The 15,453-nt window shown below is 41.8% G+C and overlaps 1 protein-coding gene and 1 pseudogene across 1 annotated transcript in view; both read left to right on the top strand.

Annotated features, from left to right (window-relative positions):
- bsf (bicoid stability factor) overlaps positions 1 to 15,453 on the top strand; it is a 113,135-nt gene that overhangs the window by 41,445 nt on the left and 56,237 nt on the right. Inside the window, exons 12-16 of the mRNA XM_080280618.1 lie at positions 2,595 to 2,759; positions 5,464 to 5,607; positions 7,106 to 7,301; positions 10,812 to 11,028; positions 12,521 to 12,634. Of these exons, the coding sequence (XP_080136744.1) occupies positions 2,595 to 2,759; positions 5,464 to 5,607; positions 7,106 to 7,301; positions 10,812 to 11,028; positions 12,521 to 12,634 (836 nt within the window). The remainder of the gene's footprint in view (positions 1 to 2,594; positions 2,760 to 5,463; positions 5,608 to 7,105; positions 7,302 to 10,811; positions 11,029 to 12,520; positions 12,635 to 15,453) is intronic.
- On the top strand, positions 1,354 to 1,472 carry LOC145410521 (5S ribosomal RNA; annotated as a pseudogene).

Below are 15,453 nucleotides of genomic sequence, written 5' to 3'. Positions count from 1 at the left end.
CTATGGGTAACTCTACACTGAGTGACAAACCTAATGGTTTCCTGTACACCAGAAAACCATTTACTGCGCTGGGTGGTAACCATATAACCAAATTATGGCACCTGGTGGTTTAGTGGGTAATTACAGCTCTCCAATCGGATTGAGCCGGTGAAGGTTTATATCCAAGGGGTGGTTGGGGTTATTGTTTATGTAATGTCACTCAGGGATGAGTGAGGCTGGTCACTCTTATCTTAAATGGCAGGACCCACTTGCCTAGCCCCGGGCTTCTACGCTCCTCATGGGGCAACGTAGAATTGGATGATGGATGGATGGATATATATATATATATATATATATATATATATATATATATATATATATATATATATATATATATATATATATATATATATATATATATAATACAGTAGAACCTCTTTGGTCCGGACCCCTTTAATCCGGATTTCTGTTAATTCAGACGAAATTTAAAAATAATAAGCTCCAAAAATATGTTGAAAGTAATTCTAAAGTCATTTTCAGTATTGGCGCGGAAAGCTATTGACATTCGTTTAGTCTCGGATCACGCTAGGTCGCAACATGGGTGCCTGTTTAAACACACGCTAACATTCGTTCCATCAACTTATATTTTTACGCTGTATTTCAAAAGTTAATCCTCCTTACCATGCCCCTTCATGCAAGTGTAGCTTCTGCAATGAATAAAGGTGTTAAAAGGAGGAGTTTGCTTACACAAAAATGGGTCAGAATATTCTGCAGTGTTTAATGATTACTGTAGGTTATTTTTTGTACTTAAATGTGCTTTACTTGTACATCAAACATTAGCTTCTTGCCCATATGGGCGTTATCAATATGCCAAAGATGACAGTGTATTTTTTGCCTACATAAGTTTTATTTTTATTCCAAATATTACAGTTAATTAATTAATTTATTTTTTTGCCTACAAGGGCCTTAGTCACTTACTACAATGTAAAATGTAGGCTAGTTTCTTGTCATGGCCTTACCTGTAAATTATGCAATACAAAATTATCGTACATGATTAGTTTTGTTATTTTAGTATCCTTTCATCTTTTGCAGTTGCATAGGGTTGACATATGCCACATATGTTAATAATTAACAAACATACCATATGTAGATAGTTTTTGGTATGAACTGGAGATTACCCTGATGGTCCGGACATTCTGCTAATTCGGAGAACCCTTCCCCCCATGTAGTCCGAATGAGAGAGGTTCTACTGTATATATATATATATATATAATATCCATCCATCCATCATCCAATCCTACGTTGCCCCATGAGGAGCGTAGGAGCCTGGGGCTAGGCAAGTTGGTCCTGGCATTTAAGATGAGAGTGAAAAAAAAATATATATATACCACGTTGAGTACACCGCTTCCCGTCCGATCAGCGAAGTTAAGCAACATTGGGTCTGGTTAGTACTTGGATGGGTGACCGCCTGGGAACACCAGATGCTGTTGGCATCCCTACGTGTCAAGTGGGGTTGGTGGAGGATTAGTGCCCCTCCCTGTAAAACAATTAACTCTAAGCCCTTGGCCACCCCGTCTGGGATACATGGCATCTGGCAATGAATGAATATATATATATATATATATATATATATATATATATATATATATATATATATAAATAGAGAGAGAGAGAGTGTAGGAATTATCTGTTTTCAGGCAAGTGTAGTTTTAAGTTACTTCTCACTGGAATGGATCAACTTATCTAATTTTAAGTATTTCCTTATCTCCATCCTCTTTTCCTGCCTCCCTCTCCTGTCTCCACAACCCTTTCACTGCCACCCTTTCCTGTCTCCAACCCTCCCCTTCTTCCTGCCACTCCCTTTCCCCACTCTGCATCACTGTTCCATGCTTAACTCATCTCTTCTCCTGACCTTTTCATTTTGTTTTACACATTTTTCCTCCCAGAGACTTTTCTCCTCTCCTGTACTCCACCGTCTATCCCTCTCTCCACACCTCCTTCTCTACCCCTCCTCCTTCTCTACCCCTCCTCCATGCCAATTTCCTCCTCTCAACACCTTCCTCTTCATTACCTCTCCATGTCACTTTCCTCCTCTCTCCACAACTCCCTCTCCACTTCCCATCCATGCCACTTTTGCTTCTCATGCCACTACCCCTCCAACCCACTTTCTTCCTTTCTTCATGCTCCCAGCATGTCACTTTCCTCCTCTCTACAACTCCCTCTCCACTCCTCCCTGCCATTTTCCTCATCTCTCCACATAGCACCTTCCCTGCCACTTCTTCCATTTGCCACACCTTATCCCAGCCTCTCTCGTATCTCTCTTTAACTTATGCATCTATCTATGTCATTATGTCTTTCACACGCCTATCTTTCACAGCATCTTGAGTCTTCCTAAAAAGTCATCCTTACCTGACTAGTTTCACATCTTTCCAAGATTGTTGTATCTCCCCTGTAAGCAGCTTTTCCCAATATGCCTATGCTCCTCGTGGGGCAACATACGATTACATGATGATGATGATGATGATGATGATGTATATATAATGATGATGATAATGTGTATATAATGATGATGATGATAATTCTTTTGTCTAAAAGTTACCCGTCGACCTCAACAGGAGATGGTCAAGAAAGGTCTCAATATCTCCAAGGGCAATGCAGGGATGATCAGGAGTAGACTAAAAGAAGATGAGGCCACAGACACTGTGCTGAAGCTACTGGATACCCTGGCATCTGGAAACCTCACTTATCAACCCCTTCCCAGTCTACCCAGGGAGTTGGCTGTGAGTATTGGCCACCATTAGTTGGATTTGGTTACACTAACCCACTTGTATTTTGACAGGCCACAAATGAAATGTTGTTTCAGTCTAAAAGCTGCTAAATGTTTCCCCTTGCTGAATAAGATTGTGTCAGTGAGAGGAAGGATGTTTAAGTGGGTACTGAGCAGAAATTTAGTTAAGTTATTGCTGCTGTTGAACAACCTAATTATTCTTTCATTATTCTATCTATCTATCTATAGCCCGACGCCCTAATCCCGCAAAGGGTGGCCGCAGACAAAACGCCTCCAAGTCACTCTGTCACCCACCATTTGACTACCCTCCCCCCAACTCACCCTCCCCTCCCTCATATACCTCTCAACTCCATCCCTCCACCTCATTCTCGGTCTACCCCTCCCTCTTCTTCCCTCCACCTCACCTACATACACCCTCTTAGTCAGTCTTTCATTCTCCATTCTCTCCACATGTCCAAACCACCTCAGTGTATTTCTCCTAATCTTCTCAACCACATCCACATCTACCCCACAATGTTCCTTTACTTCTTCATTCGTCAACCTGTCCCTCCACTTCACTCCACATGCTCCTCTCAAGTAACTCATTTCCACTGCTCTCACTCTTGACTTGTTCCCCTCTTGCAAGGTCCACGCCTCGCTTCCATACGTCAGGGTAGGGATCACAATACCATCATGCAGTGACTTCTTAACTTCCATACTCACCTCCCTATTTCTCATCACTGCTTTCAGTGTACCAACAACCTTCCTTCCCTGCTGTACCCTTTCACGTACTTCATCCCCCAAAGTTCCATCCTTACTCATCACACTGCCCAAGTACTTGAATGCACTCACATTCTCCATATCCTCACCATCCAACCTCACTGCACACTCTGTAACTTCATTCCTCTCAAACACCATAACTTTACTTTTGTTTACATTAACTTTCAGCTTCCTCCTCCTACACACTGTCCCAAATTCATTCACCAAACCTTGCAACTCCCATTCATCTTCACTCAACAATACTGTATCATCAGCAAACAGCAACACAGGAAGCTTCCAAATCTCACCCTCATTCATTAGGGCCAGCCCCACATCCACTGCCCTACCTTGCACCTCCTTTACAACCCCATCCATATATATATTAAACAGCCATGGAGACATCACACACCCCTGTTTCAGTCCCACATTGTGATCAAAGAACTCACTCAGCTCACCATCCACTCTCACCGTAGCCCTAGCTCCCTCGTACTTACTCTTCACAGCACTCAACAATTTCCCCTCCACTCCATATATTCTTAATACCTTCCACATACCTTGCCTATCTATTCTGTCATAAGCTTTCTCCAAGTCCATGAAGGCAGCATACACTTTCCTTCCCTTCTCTAGATACTTCTCCACTAAACATCTTAGAACAAATATCTGATCTACACACCCTTTTCCCTTCCTAAATCCCCCTTGTTCTTCTCCAACTAGCTCCTCTGTCATATGCCTAACCCTGTCAATGAGTATTCTACCATATATTTTACCAGTCACACTAAGAAGGCAAATACCCCTATGGTTACCACATACTTCTCTCTCCCCTTTTCCTTTGTACAGAGGAACAATTATACCTGATTTCCAGTCCTCTGGAACCCTTCCCTCTTCCCAAGCCAATCTACACAACTTCCATATCCACTCCACAACAATCTCACCCCTATACCTAAGCATTTCACCACACATTCCATCAATTCCTGGGGCCTTTCCCAGCTTAATCTTCTTCATCGCTTCCACTACTTCCGCCCTACTGATCTCTCCCTCCCTCCTCTCATCTCTTCTTCTCCCAGCCATTCCCCAACCACTTATACTCACACTGCTTTCACTCTCTACATTCAACAAATCCTCAAAGTGCTCCTTCCATCTCCTCAATTTCTCTCTCTTCTTCACCAACAATCTATTATTCCTATCTTTCACTCCCCTATTACTTCCCCTTTCACACTGCCTTACTTTCTTTACCTCCTTCCAAAACAATTTCTTACTCTCCCTCCATTTCACACTCAGATTCCTCCCAAACTCTTCATCCACTTTCTTCTTACTCTACTTCACCAGTCTCTTAACCTCCCTTCTCCTGCTCACATATACCTCTCTCTTCTCTCTCTCATCTTCTCCCCTACCTCTACTCGCCAATCATTCACCATATGCCTTCTGATTTTGTTCCACAGCTCGTTTCACCTCATCATTCCACCATGCTGTCCCTTGCACACCCTTGCATCTCCTCCTAACTCCACAAACCGCCTCACACACTGCGCCTATCTCTTCCGTGAATATCTTACATACGTCTTCCACCCCTTCCATCTGCTCTAGCTCATACCTTCCCAATCTTTCTTCCACTATGCTCTTATACTCTGTCATTTTCTCACTGTCTTGCAATTTCTCCACTCTTCTCACAGGAGCTGCTTCCTCCTGTCTTCCCCTTCGCCTCCTCAACCACTTTCTTTGCATCTTTACCTTGGCCATCACTAAGTGATGGTCGGAGACTCCATTATTGAGACTTCATTATTGAGCTGACATAATCTTCTGAATGTGGGGGTTGGGGAGTGGTAAAGGGTTAAAAAAGTGATTGATATTGAAACATGGGCTGTATTTATCTCATACATGTCGGTGATAGAAAGGTTTGTCGAGTTCCATTATTGTTATTCTCATTTACATACCATTAACTTATATACTTTTTCAATTCCCAGAGTTCACAGCAGAGTATATCACAGCTGGAGATTAGAATACAGGAACTAGAGAAACAGAACCAACCCACCATTGGTCTTCTCACCAACCTTCTTGCAGTACTGTCACGGAATGGAGACGTAGAAAAGGCAGAGGAAGTGATGAAGGTGGGTGTGGGAGATGGTTATGTTCTTACTACCTTTAGTTGATTTTATTCATTGAAGGAAAAAAATCCCAATTCATAAAGTGGTAAAAGTGGTGAAGGTGGGTGTGGCGGAAAGAGTGAGGTGATGGAGGAAAGGTGCTGGATGCTTACACAACTATAATACAAATTCTTAGATTGAAAATGCCAGCTTCCAAAGGTTTTTTGGAAACTGGAATATTTTGGAAAGTACCATAGAATGACAGTGGTAAACATGAGAAAATTATGTAAAAAAAACACAGTATCATGAACGGTAAGTGCAGTGAAGTACCTTGTTTTAATATTACTACCATAGAATGACAGTGGTAAACATGAGAAAATTATGTAAAAAAAACATACAGTATCATGAACGGTAAGTGCAGTGAAGTACCTTGTTTTAATATTACTGTTATCATCTGCTGTTTTATGTGTTGACAAACAAACTTTATCTTCAAATATGTGTGGTTTGTGTGAGGACAGATGATATGAACACTCCTGTATTGCATGAAAAAAATATTTTGGAAGGTGGAGGTTTTTCGAAATCAGTTGTTTGGATTTGGGAGGTTGTACTGTATCATGTAATTATTACCGTATTACTATTATTTTTATTATTAATATCATCACCATCATCATCCTTATCATCATCCGGACCTCCTCTCCCACCCTAGGGCAGGGTGTGGAGTAGCAACGTCCAGACGGCCCAAGTTTGCCCAGTCCAATGGGCCGCGCTTCCATTCACTCATCATTCAAGCCCCCAGAATCCTGGCTTTATCCGATATTAGTGAGGAGTGTTTGGAAGAAATTCAGGGAGCTGTTGCCTCTCCTAACATAGAGAGGGCTCTCCCTCTGTGCTAAGGGATCTTTGTATGCAGCATATGTTAGGAGTGTAATGCTGTATGGTAATGAGACCTGGGCAGTAAAGGAAGAGGATATTCACAGGCTCAAACATACAGAAATGACAATGATTAGGTGTAGGTGGATGTGCAGTGCATCCCTAAGTGTGAGGTCTGGGGGGCTAGGTTTACGATGGAAGAGTTGAAGGGTAGGATGGGACTGGAGTGTATCGGTGTTGTGATGAGGAGGGGCAGATTGAGATGGTTTGGGAATGTGGAGAGGATGGAAGATAATAATTGGGTGCAGAAAGTGATAAGCGTTAATGTTGGGGGTAGGGTTGCGAGAGGTAAACCAAAAAAGACCAGGGACACGGTCAGTGAGTGACGTCATGGATAAGGGACTGAATAGGGAAGCTGCCAGAGATCGAGCAGCGTGGAGAGCTGCCATTGGGTGACCAAGGCTGACACATGGAAGCATGTTGGAGCCTTCAAAATAATGAACGAAACAAACGATTCATCATTGTCATCATCATCCGGAGCTCCTTTCCCACCCTAGGGCAGGGTGACAAGTAGCAACATTATTATTATTATTATTATGAATGAATGAATATTATTTTTACTTTATTTTATTTTATTTTTTTTTACACACAGAAACTGGATGCAGAAGAGTATAAGTACGGCATAGGGATGTATGCTCTCCTGATTGACATGTATGCAAGAGCTGGCAACTTAGACCGGGCCAGTGGGATGTTGGCAGCCATGTTGGAGAACCATCCAGACGCACGCCTCGCCCCTTCCAAGCTCCTCCGTTTGGGTCAGCTTATGGTTCAGCATGGCCAGATTGATGGTAAGAGAATTTTAAAATACTGACCTAATCTAACAGACATAACTTTACCCAATCCAGTCTAACCCTACCCAGTCAAACCAAATAAAAACAGATGAAATCAAACCTTATCAAGCTAAACCTAATGAAATGAAACAGCCCAGCTTAACGTAACCTAAACCAACCTCAACTTGTGTGAATGGTTTTGCTGAAACCAAACCTTATCAAGCGAAACCTAATGAAATGAAACTCAGCCCAGCTTAACCTAACCTAAACCAGCCTCAACTTGTGTAAACAGTTTTGTCTTTGAAGTAGAAAGGATATACATGAACAGTATTGAAGCTGAAGAAGCACAGGAAATGTCAGTAGGATTGATATAAATGGACGATTACCAGTATCTGTTGAAATGCTTAGGCCATGGATTTCTCCAGTTTTAATTTGGAAATTGCTGAAATGTTTTTGTCATGTAAGCATTTATAAAGTGACTTTAAAAAGCAAAGAATGTGAGTGGTTTTTGCCTGTTTGGTGGTACTGAGACTTTGCAGTAGTTATGAGTGAATGGATAGTGTAGCCCATTTCTCTGAGCTTTAGTTAATAGTTTTCCAATTTCTGTTATTTCCTTTTTCAATTGCTGGTTCTTCCCACCTCGTTTTGTTGGGAATTAGATTTAGGATGATTATGACACTAGCTACCACTCTCTTATAAGGTACTCTTATATGACTACTGGTAGTAATTTTAGACTTAAAATTGTCTGTTTATGTAATTTAATACAGTTGGCATCAAAAGTCCTGTTGCCTCTCCTCTTTCTTTGTCCATGGGCTTTTGAAATTAGTTTGGTGAATCAACAGCAACCAACACTGATTAATTTATTTAGTCATAGGTCATTGTCAACAGTGTCCATTGCCATGGATTCAGCGCATCATTATTTAGAGTTTGTTGGCGCCTGGTGATTTAGTGGGTAATTACGGTGCTCCAATCATATTGAGCCAGTGAAGGTTTATATCCAAGGGATGGTTGGGGTTTATTGCTCACGTAATGCCACTCGGATGAGTGCGGCTGGTCACTCTCATCTTAAATGTCAGAACCAACTTGCCTAGCTCTGGGCTATATGCTCTTCATGGGTCAATGTAGGATTGGATGATGATGATCATGGAGAAAAATTAGAAAAGGCAACAAGAGATGCCAACTTTGGATGTTGCGTAGCTATCATGAAGCTTGACTGTTCCAGCTGAATGATCTTACATTAACCCCTTAAACATGGATCGTCGCATTTGCGACGGTCGGCCCAAAGGACATAACGGCGGATCGTCGCGTTTGCGATTTGAGTAAATTTTGAATAACCGCGGGCAAGCAGGCTCCAGCTGGTATTGTCTATCAGTACCACCACCCTCTAGCTACAACTAGCATACTTTACCTTTGTACTACTGACCTCAGTTGTTGCCAAATATCACATTTTCCCCCCGTCCCCCCCCCCACCACGGCCCGGCCAGCCTGGCTGTGATACATGGCAGCGCTCTGAGCACTCAGAACTGTAAATCTGCGCTCTCCTCTCACAAGCAGTTTATGCTACTAGGAAACGCTTGTTTCCCCAGTTGTAACACTAGCTTTTTTTCTCACGGTTTGCCCCTGTTTAGCGTCAGTTTACTGCAGGCTTTCAAAGTGAGATTATGGCGAGTTCTAGCTCTTCCCAGTCAGTGCAAGCGGCCAACAGGAACGAGAATAAAGTGGCGGACGTAAGGCAGAATAAAAAGCGCGCCGTGGTGATCTTTTGGGAAGTAATATGATTGAAAATAATGTAGTATACATGTTTTTAACTGTGAAAATGGAAATGTTTGTTGAGTGACGGGAAGACCGCCGCCACAGTGCATGTCGGCCATACGCTTCGTTGATTTTAGCCTTATTTTCAGTGCTTATTGTACAAATACGGATTCCTAACTACCTTTACGTTGTAGTATAAAGTTTACTGTGACAGAATAAGGCTGTGGTAGAGGGGAAACCGGGTTGCTGGAGGTGTGAAAGTGAAGATTTGGTTACCCAACTTTGCAAGTCTCCACAAGTCCTTGGGTAGTCCACGAAGGCTCAACAGCTGTCTCTGGAGAAAGCTGAATGTAAGTACTATCTGCCATACCAAGTATAATGTTCTAGGGTTAATCTCTGATTTTTGGCGAATATTTTCCTACAGGTACTCAGACCGCGATACAACCCCGCCACTCGGTGGGGAACGACTGTACACAGCCGCGTTTAAGGGGTTAAAAGATTGGTTGCCTGCTGTACCAGAATTGTGACAGCCATTTATACCTTGATATTTAATGCTGTTCATGAATGATAGGGCATTCAGAGTTCCAGTTGATTCTGCAGATGCTTATGTAAAACTCTTAGGTGGCTGGCTACTATTGACCAATGACCATGGGCCATGTTTCAGCCAAGTACAGTTGCTCAGTGATCTTTCTTCCGAGTGACTCTACATAGTGTTTGAGTCCACACTGAAACTTACATTGATACAGATCTTAACTCACTTTTTTTTTTCCCAACAGTTTCCAGCAGCTGTTGGGAAGTAATTCAGTGGTTTGTCACTTGGGTTTAACTTCCAGTTCATAGAAAACATCACCTGTACTATGGCCAACCCCAGTTCGGTGATTCCTGAACCGGAAACATGGTGTTACATTAGATTCGATTCGATTAGATTATCTTTAGACAGTAACAGGGTGAATATGAATAAACTTCAAACATTATTTCTTTTTTGAAGTGCTAGGCACTTAAGTGTCACTAGCACTTATCAGTAGTGTTTACAGATCTTGTTTGTATGCTCAGTCATTTGTTTTATGTCTTTTATAGTTGTTTCTCGCCTTTGTAATTTTTACTCTTTCATTTGAAATTTCTCTCTTCTTTTCCATAATTTCTCCTATTTTTCATGTCTAATTAATTAGCAAGTACTTTTATATCATACATCATCTAATCCTATGTTGCCTCATGAGGAGTATAGGAGCCTGCGGCTAGGCAAGTTGGTCCTGATGTTTAAGATGAGTGTGACCAGCCTCTTACATCCCTGAATGGCATATGTGAGCAATAATCCCCAACCAGGATAAAAACCTACGCAGGCTCAATCCGGCTGGAGTGCCTTAATTACCCATTAACCCACCAGGCGTCATAGTTTCGTTAGATGGTTACCACCCAGCGTGGTAAATGGTTTCCCGGTGTACAGGAAACCATTTGGCTTGTCACTCAAAGTAGAGTCATCCATAGACAGAAGGAAAGAAAGACGAGGAAGGAAAAAAAAAAAAAAAAGAAGGAAGATAGGAAAGGGCAGTCAACCGAGAGCAGCACTACATCGAGTGAGTGGATGGTGAGTGTCCTCACCTACCACTGAGTTCTTTTACATGTAATTTATTTGTAATGTTTATGCTCTCTCTCTTCTATTTTTTCTTCTGTTGGATTTTCTGTGCTCTTTTATTTGTAATTTCTCATCATTCCTTGTAATTTCAGCGTTGTCTTTCTTTGGTAATGTTTTCAAACTTTCTATCCGCATTGCACCAGAGGCAGTAAAACTGATTGAAACCCATGGACCGGAGAACCCCGATACCCAACCAGACTCAATAGCTCTGCAGACCCAAGCCCGTCGTGTCCTGGAACCCCTTGTGGAGAAGGGCAATGTGTCTGAAACACGTCGGCTCATTGATACTGTCATAGCATCCAGAGTTGTACAGCCCTCAAATCACCTCTTTGGCCAGCTGATTAAGGCATATTTGGTTAAGTAAGTTGAGTTTGGGTTTTGAGAGAGAGAAAGAGAGAGAGAGCATTATCTAACTTTTAAATGGTAGCAGCAACATAGTAACTCCAAAATGATCATGTATGGTTTTATTTAATGGTTACTTTTAGTCTTTTATAATCTTGAAGTTTACCTTTTATATCTTTTTTTCATTGTCTTTCGTGTCTGTATTTACTGTGTCTTTAGTTTTGTAGAAGGTATGGTAGGGGTGGATAGATGTGGTAACTGTGTGAGAGTGCAATGTATGGAGGTTAATGAGATTAGGGAGCTGACAAGGAATTGAACAGGTTGGATCAGTTTTGTATGGAGTGCATGATAGATAGTTTCGGCACATTCTTTTGTTATCAGCTTGATAGTTATTGGACTGTTTTGAAGCACATTGAGTGGAAAGTTATGATTAGGAAGTGGAGTCAGGTTTCTGAGGGCTTGAATGTTGAGTGAATGAGTGTGTATTTCATTTTATTGGGCATGCCATTCATTAGATCTCCCTGTCATTTTTTTTTTTCCACCCTACATCACCCCATCTGTGTGTGGGAAAAATATAATGATGATGATTGTCCCTTTTTGAATATTTCTTACACTATCAGTCTAGGTTTCTTTGTGTTTTTTATTTTTGTTTGTTAGTTATATGTGCTTAATTTTTATACCCTTAATTTAATCCTTTCTACATTCATTTCCTTTTTTTTATGAAAAATTATTACACATTTGTCACCATATGCCCGTTTCTTTACTAAGCTATCAATGGTACTATATTTTCATCACACAGAACTGTACAACTACAGGTAGTTGTTTTATTTTTAAGGCATATTTCACTGTACATAGTGTTATATTAATCTTACTTGTTTGTTTTCCTTGTTGTATTTGGATGTGACCCACTGTGTATACTTAGGACACATAGGTGTGATGAAAATGGTGCTGATGATGGTGATGCTTCTTTTTTTTTTATGTGTAAACTGAGACAATGCTTGTTGATTTAACAAATATTTGTTTCATTTATTATGGATAAATAGCTGTTTCCTTGGGCTTTAAATATATCTTGTAAGCTGCATAAAATCTATCTATCTATCTATCTATAGCCCGATGCCCTAATCCCGCAAAGGGTGGCCGCAGACAAAACGCCTCCAAGTCACTCTGTCACCCACCATTTGACTCCCCTCCCCCCAACTCACCCCCCCCTCCCTCATATACCTCTCAACTCCATCCCTCCACCTCATCATAAAATCACTTGGTAGTAAACTAAATGAAATTTGATTAAGATGTTTTCATGTTGATAGGTGGAATTTAGGGGTCAGAGTGTAAAATATATCTTTTCTTTTGGATGTGTGTGTGGACTGTTTTACCAGGCATGCTGTTGATAGGTCTCCATAATGCTTTATCTGTCCTTGCTTTTTGGGCCCAACTTCACCCTATCTTTAAGTGGGAAAAAAAGCTAGGTTTGTGGTGATGATGATGATGATGATGATGATTTCTCTGGCAGTGATGACCTTGATGGAGCCTTGGAAGAATTTGAGAAGATTTGCCATGAACAAAAAGCCACACCGTACAAAAACGAGCTCACTACTAAGTGCATCAGTTTAGAGGATGGAGCCAGGTGAGTGCTGTTCTGTTGAATATAACCTCTGTTTATTATTTTAGACCCTGTTCACACGAGGCGTTTCCTAATGTGCGTTAGCAAAGACAGTGGTAGTGTATTGAATTGTACACACTCTACCGCGCATTTTTCTCAGTCGCTGGTCCAAACGCACGATCTGACATTTCCTTTCCTACTGCGCGTTTGTTCAGTGGTTCGAGGTACGTGTGTTTGCTTGGGGATGGACATATGCAGCAGGAAATGCTGCGTTTCGATGTTTACGTCTTGCCTCATTGGCTGGTGTGGCTTGCAACGCTAGCCAGTGAGAAGAGCGATCGCGCGTTGCCATGGCGACCCCAGCAGGCAGTCTATGTGGAGTTGACACTGACACCCATATGGAAGGAGCCTCGGAGCCTAACGTGCGTTAAACACCGCTGTTGAAAATGCTCTGTGTGTACAACTGCCGCATTTCCCTGGCGAATGACACCATGTTTAAAAACGTCTCGTGTGAACATGGTCTTCGTGTAGCTACATTTTTTTTTTTTTTTTTTTTTTTTTTTTTTTTTTTTAAATAAATAAAGTGTTTTGTTGTAGAGTACTTGTAAACATTAATTAACTCTTTGGTGTAATGTAGTCCTGCAAACATTCAGTTAGCTCCTTTGGTGTAATGTACAGTCATGACCCAGTATATTACAGTTTGGTATGTGATCATTCAGGAGAACAGCAAGAAAATGTTATTACAAGTTTCGGGTTAAAGATCACGGAAATCACTTATATGATAATTATGGTGGCCACGTAGGACAATCACATGCGTACACAGTGCCATCTGTGCAAGTTGATAGTCGTTTGTTTGAGCCAAGATGGCTACCCAGTGTTTACATGCATTGTTATCATCTTTTTGTTCTGTCTTGTGTGTGTAAGGTCATTGAAATGCAATTGCTTTCACTACATAACAGCACAATTATTTTTTTTCTTTGTTTTAATGTGAGGAAGAAGGAACCAAAGGCAGTGAACCTGCAAAACTGTTCCTTCCAAGAGAAAAACAAAATACAAGAGAGAGCCGAATTCAAGATCTGATCATTTCGAGATGCCTGGACACACTGCGTTTGAAAGACTGGAGATCATAGGAAGCAGGAAATACAGACAGAGGGAGATAGTTCGAGAGTTGACCTGTTGCATAAATGAAGGACTGGGAGTAACGGTTAGAGAGTTGGACAGAAAAGGGATGAGAGTTTGCTGCTAGACGGGTGCTATGTGCCCGTTGTAGAGGTGGAGGAATGCATTCAGACAGTTCAGAGGAGCAGTGACCATTGAAGTAGCGATAGAAAAGAGATAAAGATGCAACAGTGCGGCGAAGAGACAGAGGTTGAAGGGAGTCAGTAAGAGGAGGAGAGTTAATGAGGCGAAAAGCCTTTGACTCCACCCTATTGAGATGAGCTGTATGTGGGGAGCCTCCCCACACATGAGAGTTGTACTTCACGCAGGGGCGGAAAAAACCCCTGCATAGAGTCAACAATTGTGCAGGGATAAAGAAGGAACGGAGTCGGCTTAGCACACGCAATCTCTTGGAAGCAGATTTTACAAGAGATGTAGTATGATCTTTCCAAGATAAGTCCCGAGTAAATGAAACCCCAAGCATTGTTCAAGGATGATGCAGGATTAAGCTGAATATTATTAAACATTAGTGGGTATACCTTTGAAAGATTTTGTCGGGTTGATAGGTGCAAAAACTGAGTCTTTGATGCATTAAAAACAACCAGATTATTTTTACCCCAGTAAGAGATACGAGCCAAGTCAGACATTAGGTGTGCCATAGCCTCATCCCTTGTTTGTTGAAGTAACTACTGAGATGGACGTTGCGGGAATCGAATGGAAAGGTGAAGGGTGGAGTCATCAGCATATGAGTGGATAGGGTTAGATGTACAGTTTAGAAGGTCATTGATGAATAAAAGGAAGAGAGTTGGTGATAGGACAGAGCCCTGAGGAACACCACTGTTAATAGACCTAGGAGAAGCTATAGAACGACCAGAAAGGAAGCTAGAGATCAAGGCACAGATAGAAGGATAGAAACCTTACGAGGGCAGTTTGGAACTTAAAGATTTATGCCAGACTTGATCGAAAGCCTTTGAGATATCAAGTGCAATGGCAAAGCTTTCGCCAAAGTCCTGAAAGGAGGATGACCAGGAGTCTGAAAGGTAGGTGAGAAGATCGCCTGTGGAGCGTCCCTGATGGAACCCATACTGACGATCAGAAAGAAATTGCGCAACAGATAGTGCAATGTGCAGTGTTAAGTGGAGTGATTACTTTCTGTGTGTGAAATACTGAAATTTGTGACTTGAAAATCGTGTCTGGGAAGGATGCTACCCATAGTGGAAAACATGGTGCTAATGAGGATGCTGAGGGCAAGCCTAATTTTTTTAAATTCCTGTCCTAGAGTGGGAATGGAGGTCTGCATGATGATGATGATGATGATGATGAATTAAGGTTACATGGTCCTTAGCCTTCAACATATCCCCATTGAACTCCTGTTAAATCTATACTGGTATCTATCTGTCTATTGCCAGACATCTTAATCCCGAAAGGGGTGGCCACAGACAAATAGCCTCCATGTTGCCCTTTCCCCTGCCATTTCATTGCCCTCCTCCCAGCTCACACCTCCCTCTCTCATATACCTCTCCACTCCATCCCTCAACCTGATCCTTGACTTCCCCCTCCCTTTCCCCCCCCTCCCTCCACCTCACTCACATACACTTTCCTGGTCAGTCTCTTGCTCTCCATCCTCTCCACATGGCCAAACCACCTCAATGTGTTTCTCCAAATGCACCCTATCACATCCACAC

This window comes from Coenobita brevimanus, chromosome 85 (assembly GCF_032717465.1).
Source record: "Coenobita brevimanus isolate Jiangsu-jjx chromosome 85, ASM3271746v2, whole genome shotgun sequence".
NCBI classification, from domain to species: Eukaryota; Metazoa; Arthropoda; class Malacostraca; order Decapoda; family Coenobitidae; genus Coenobita; species Coenobita brevimanus.
This window is presented reverse-complemented; position numbering and strand designations above follow the sequence as displayed.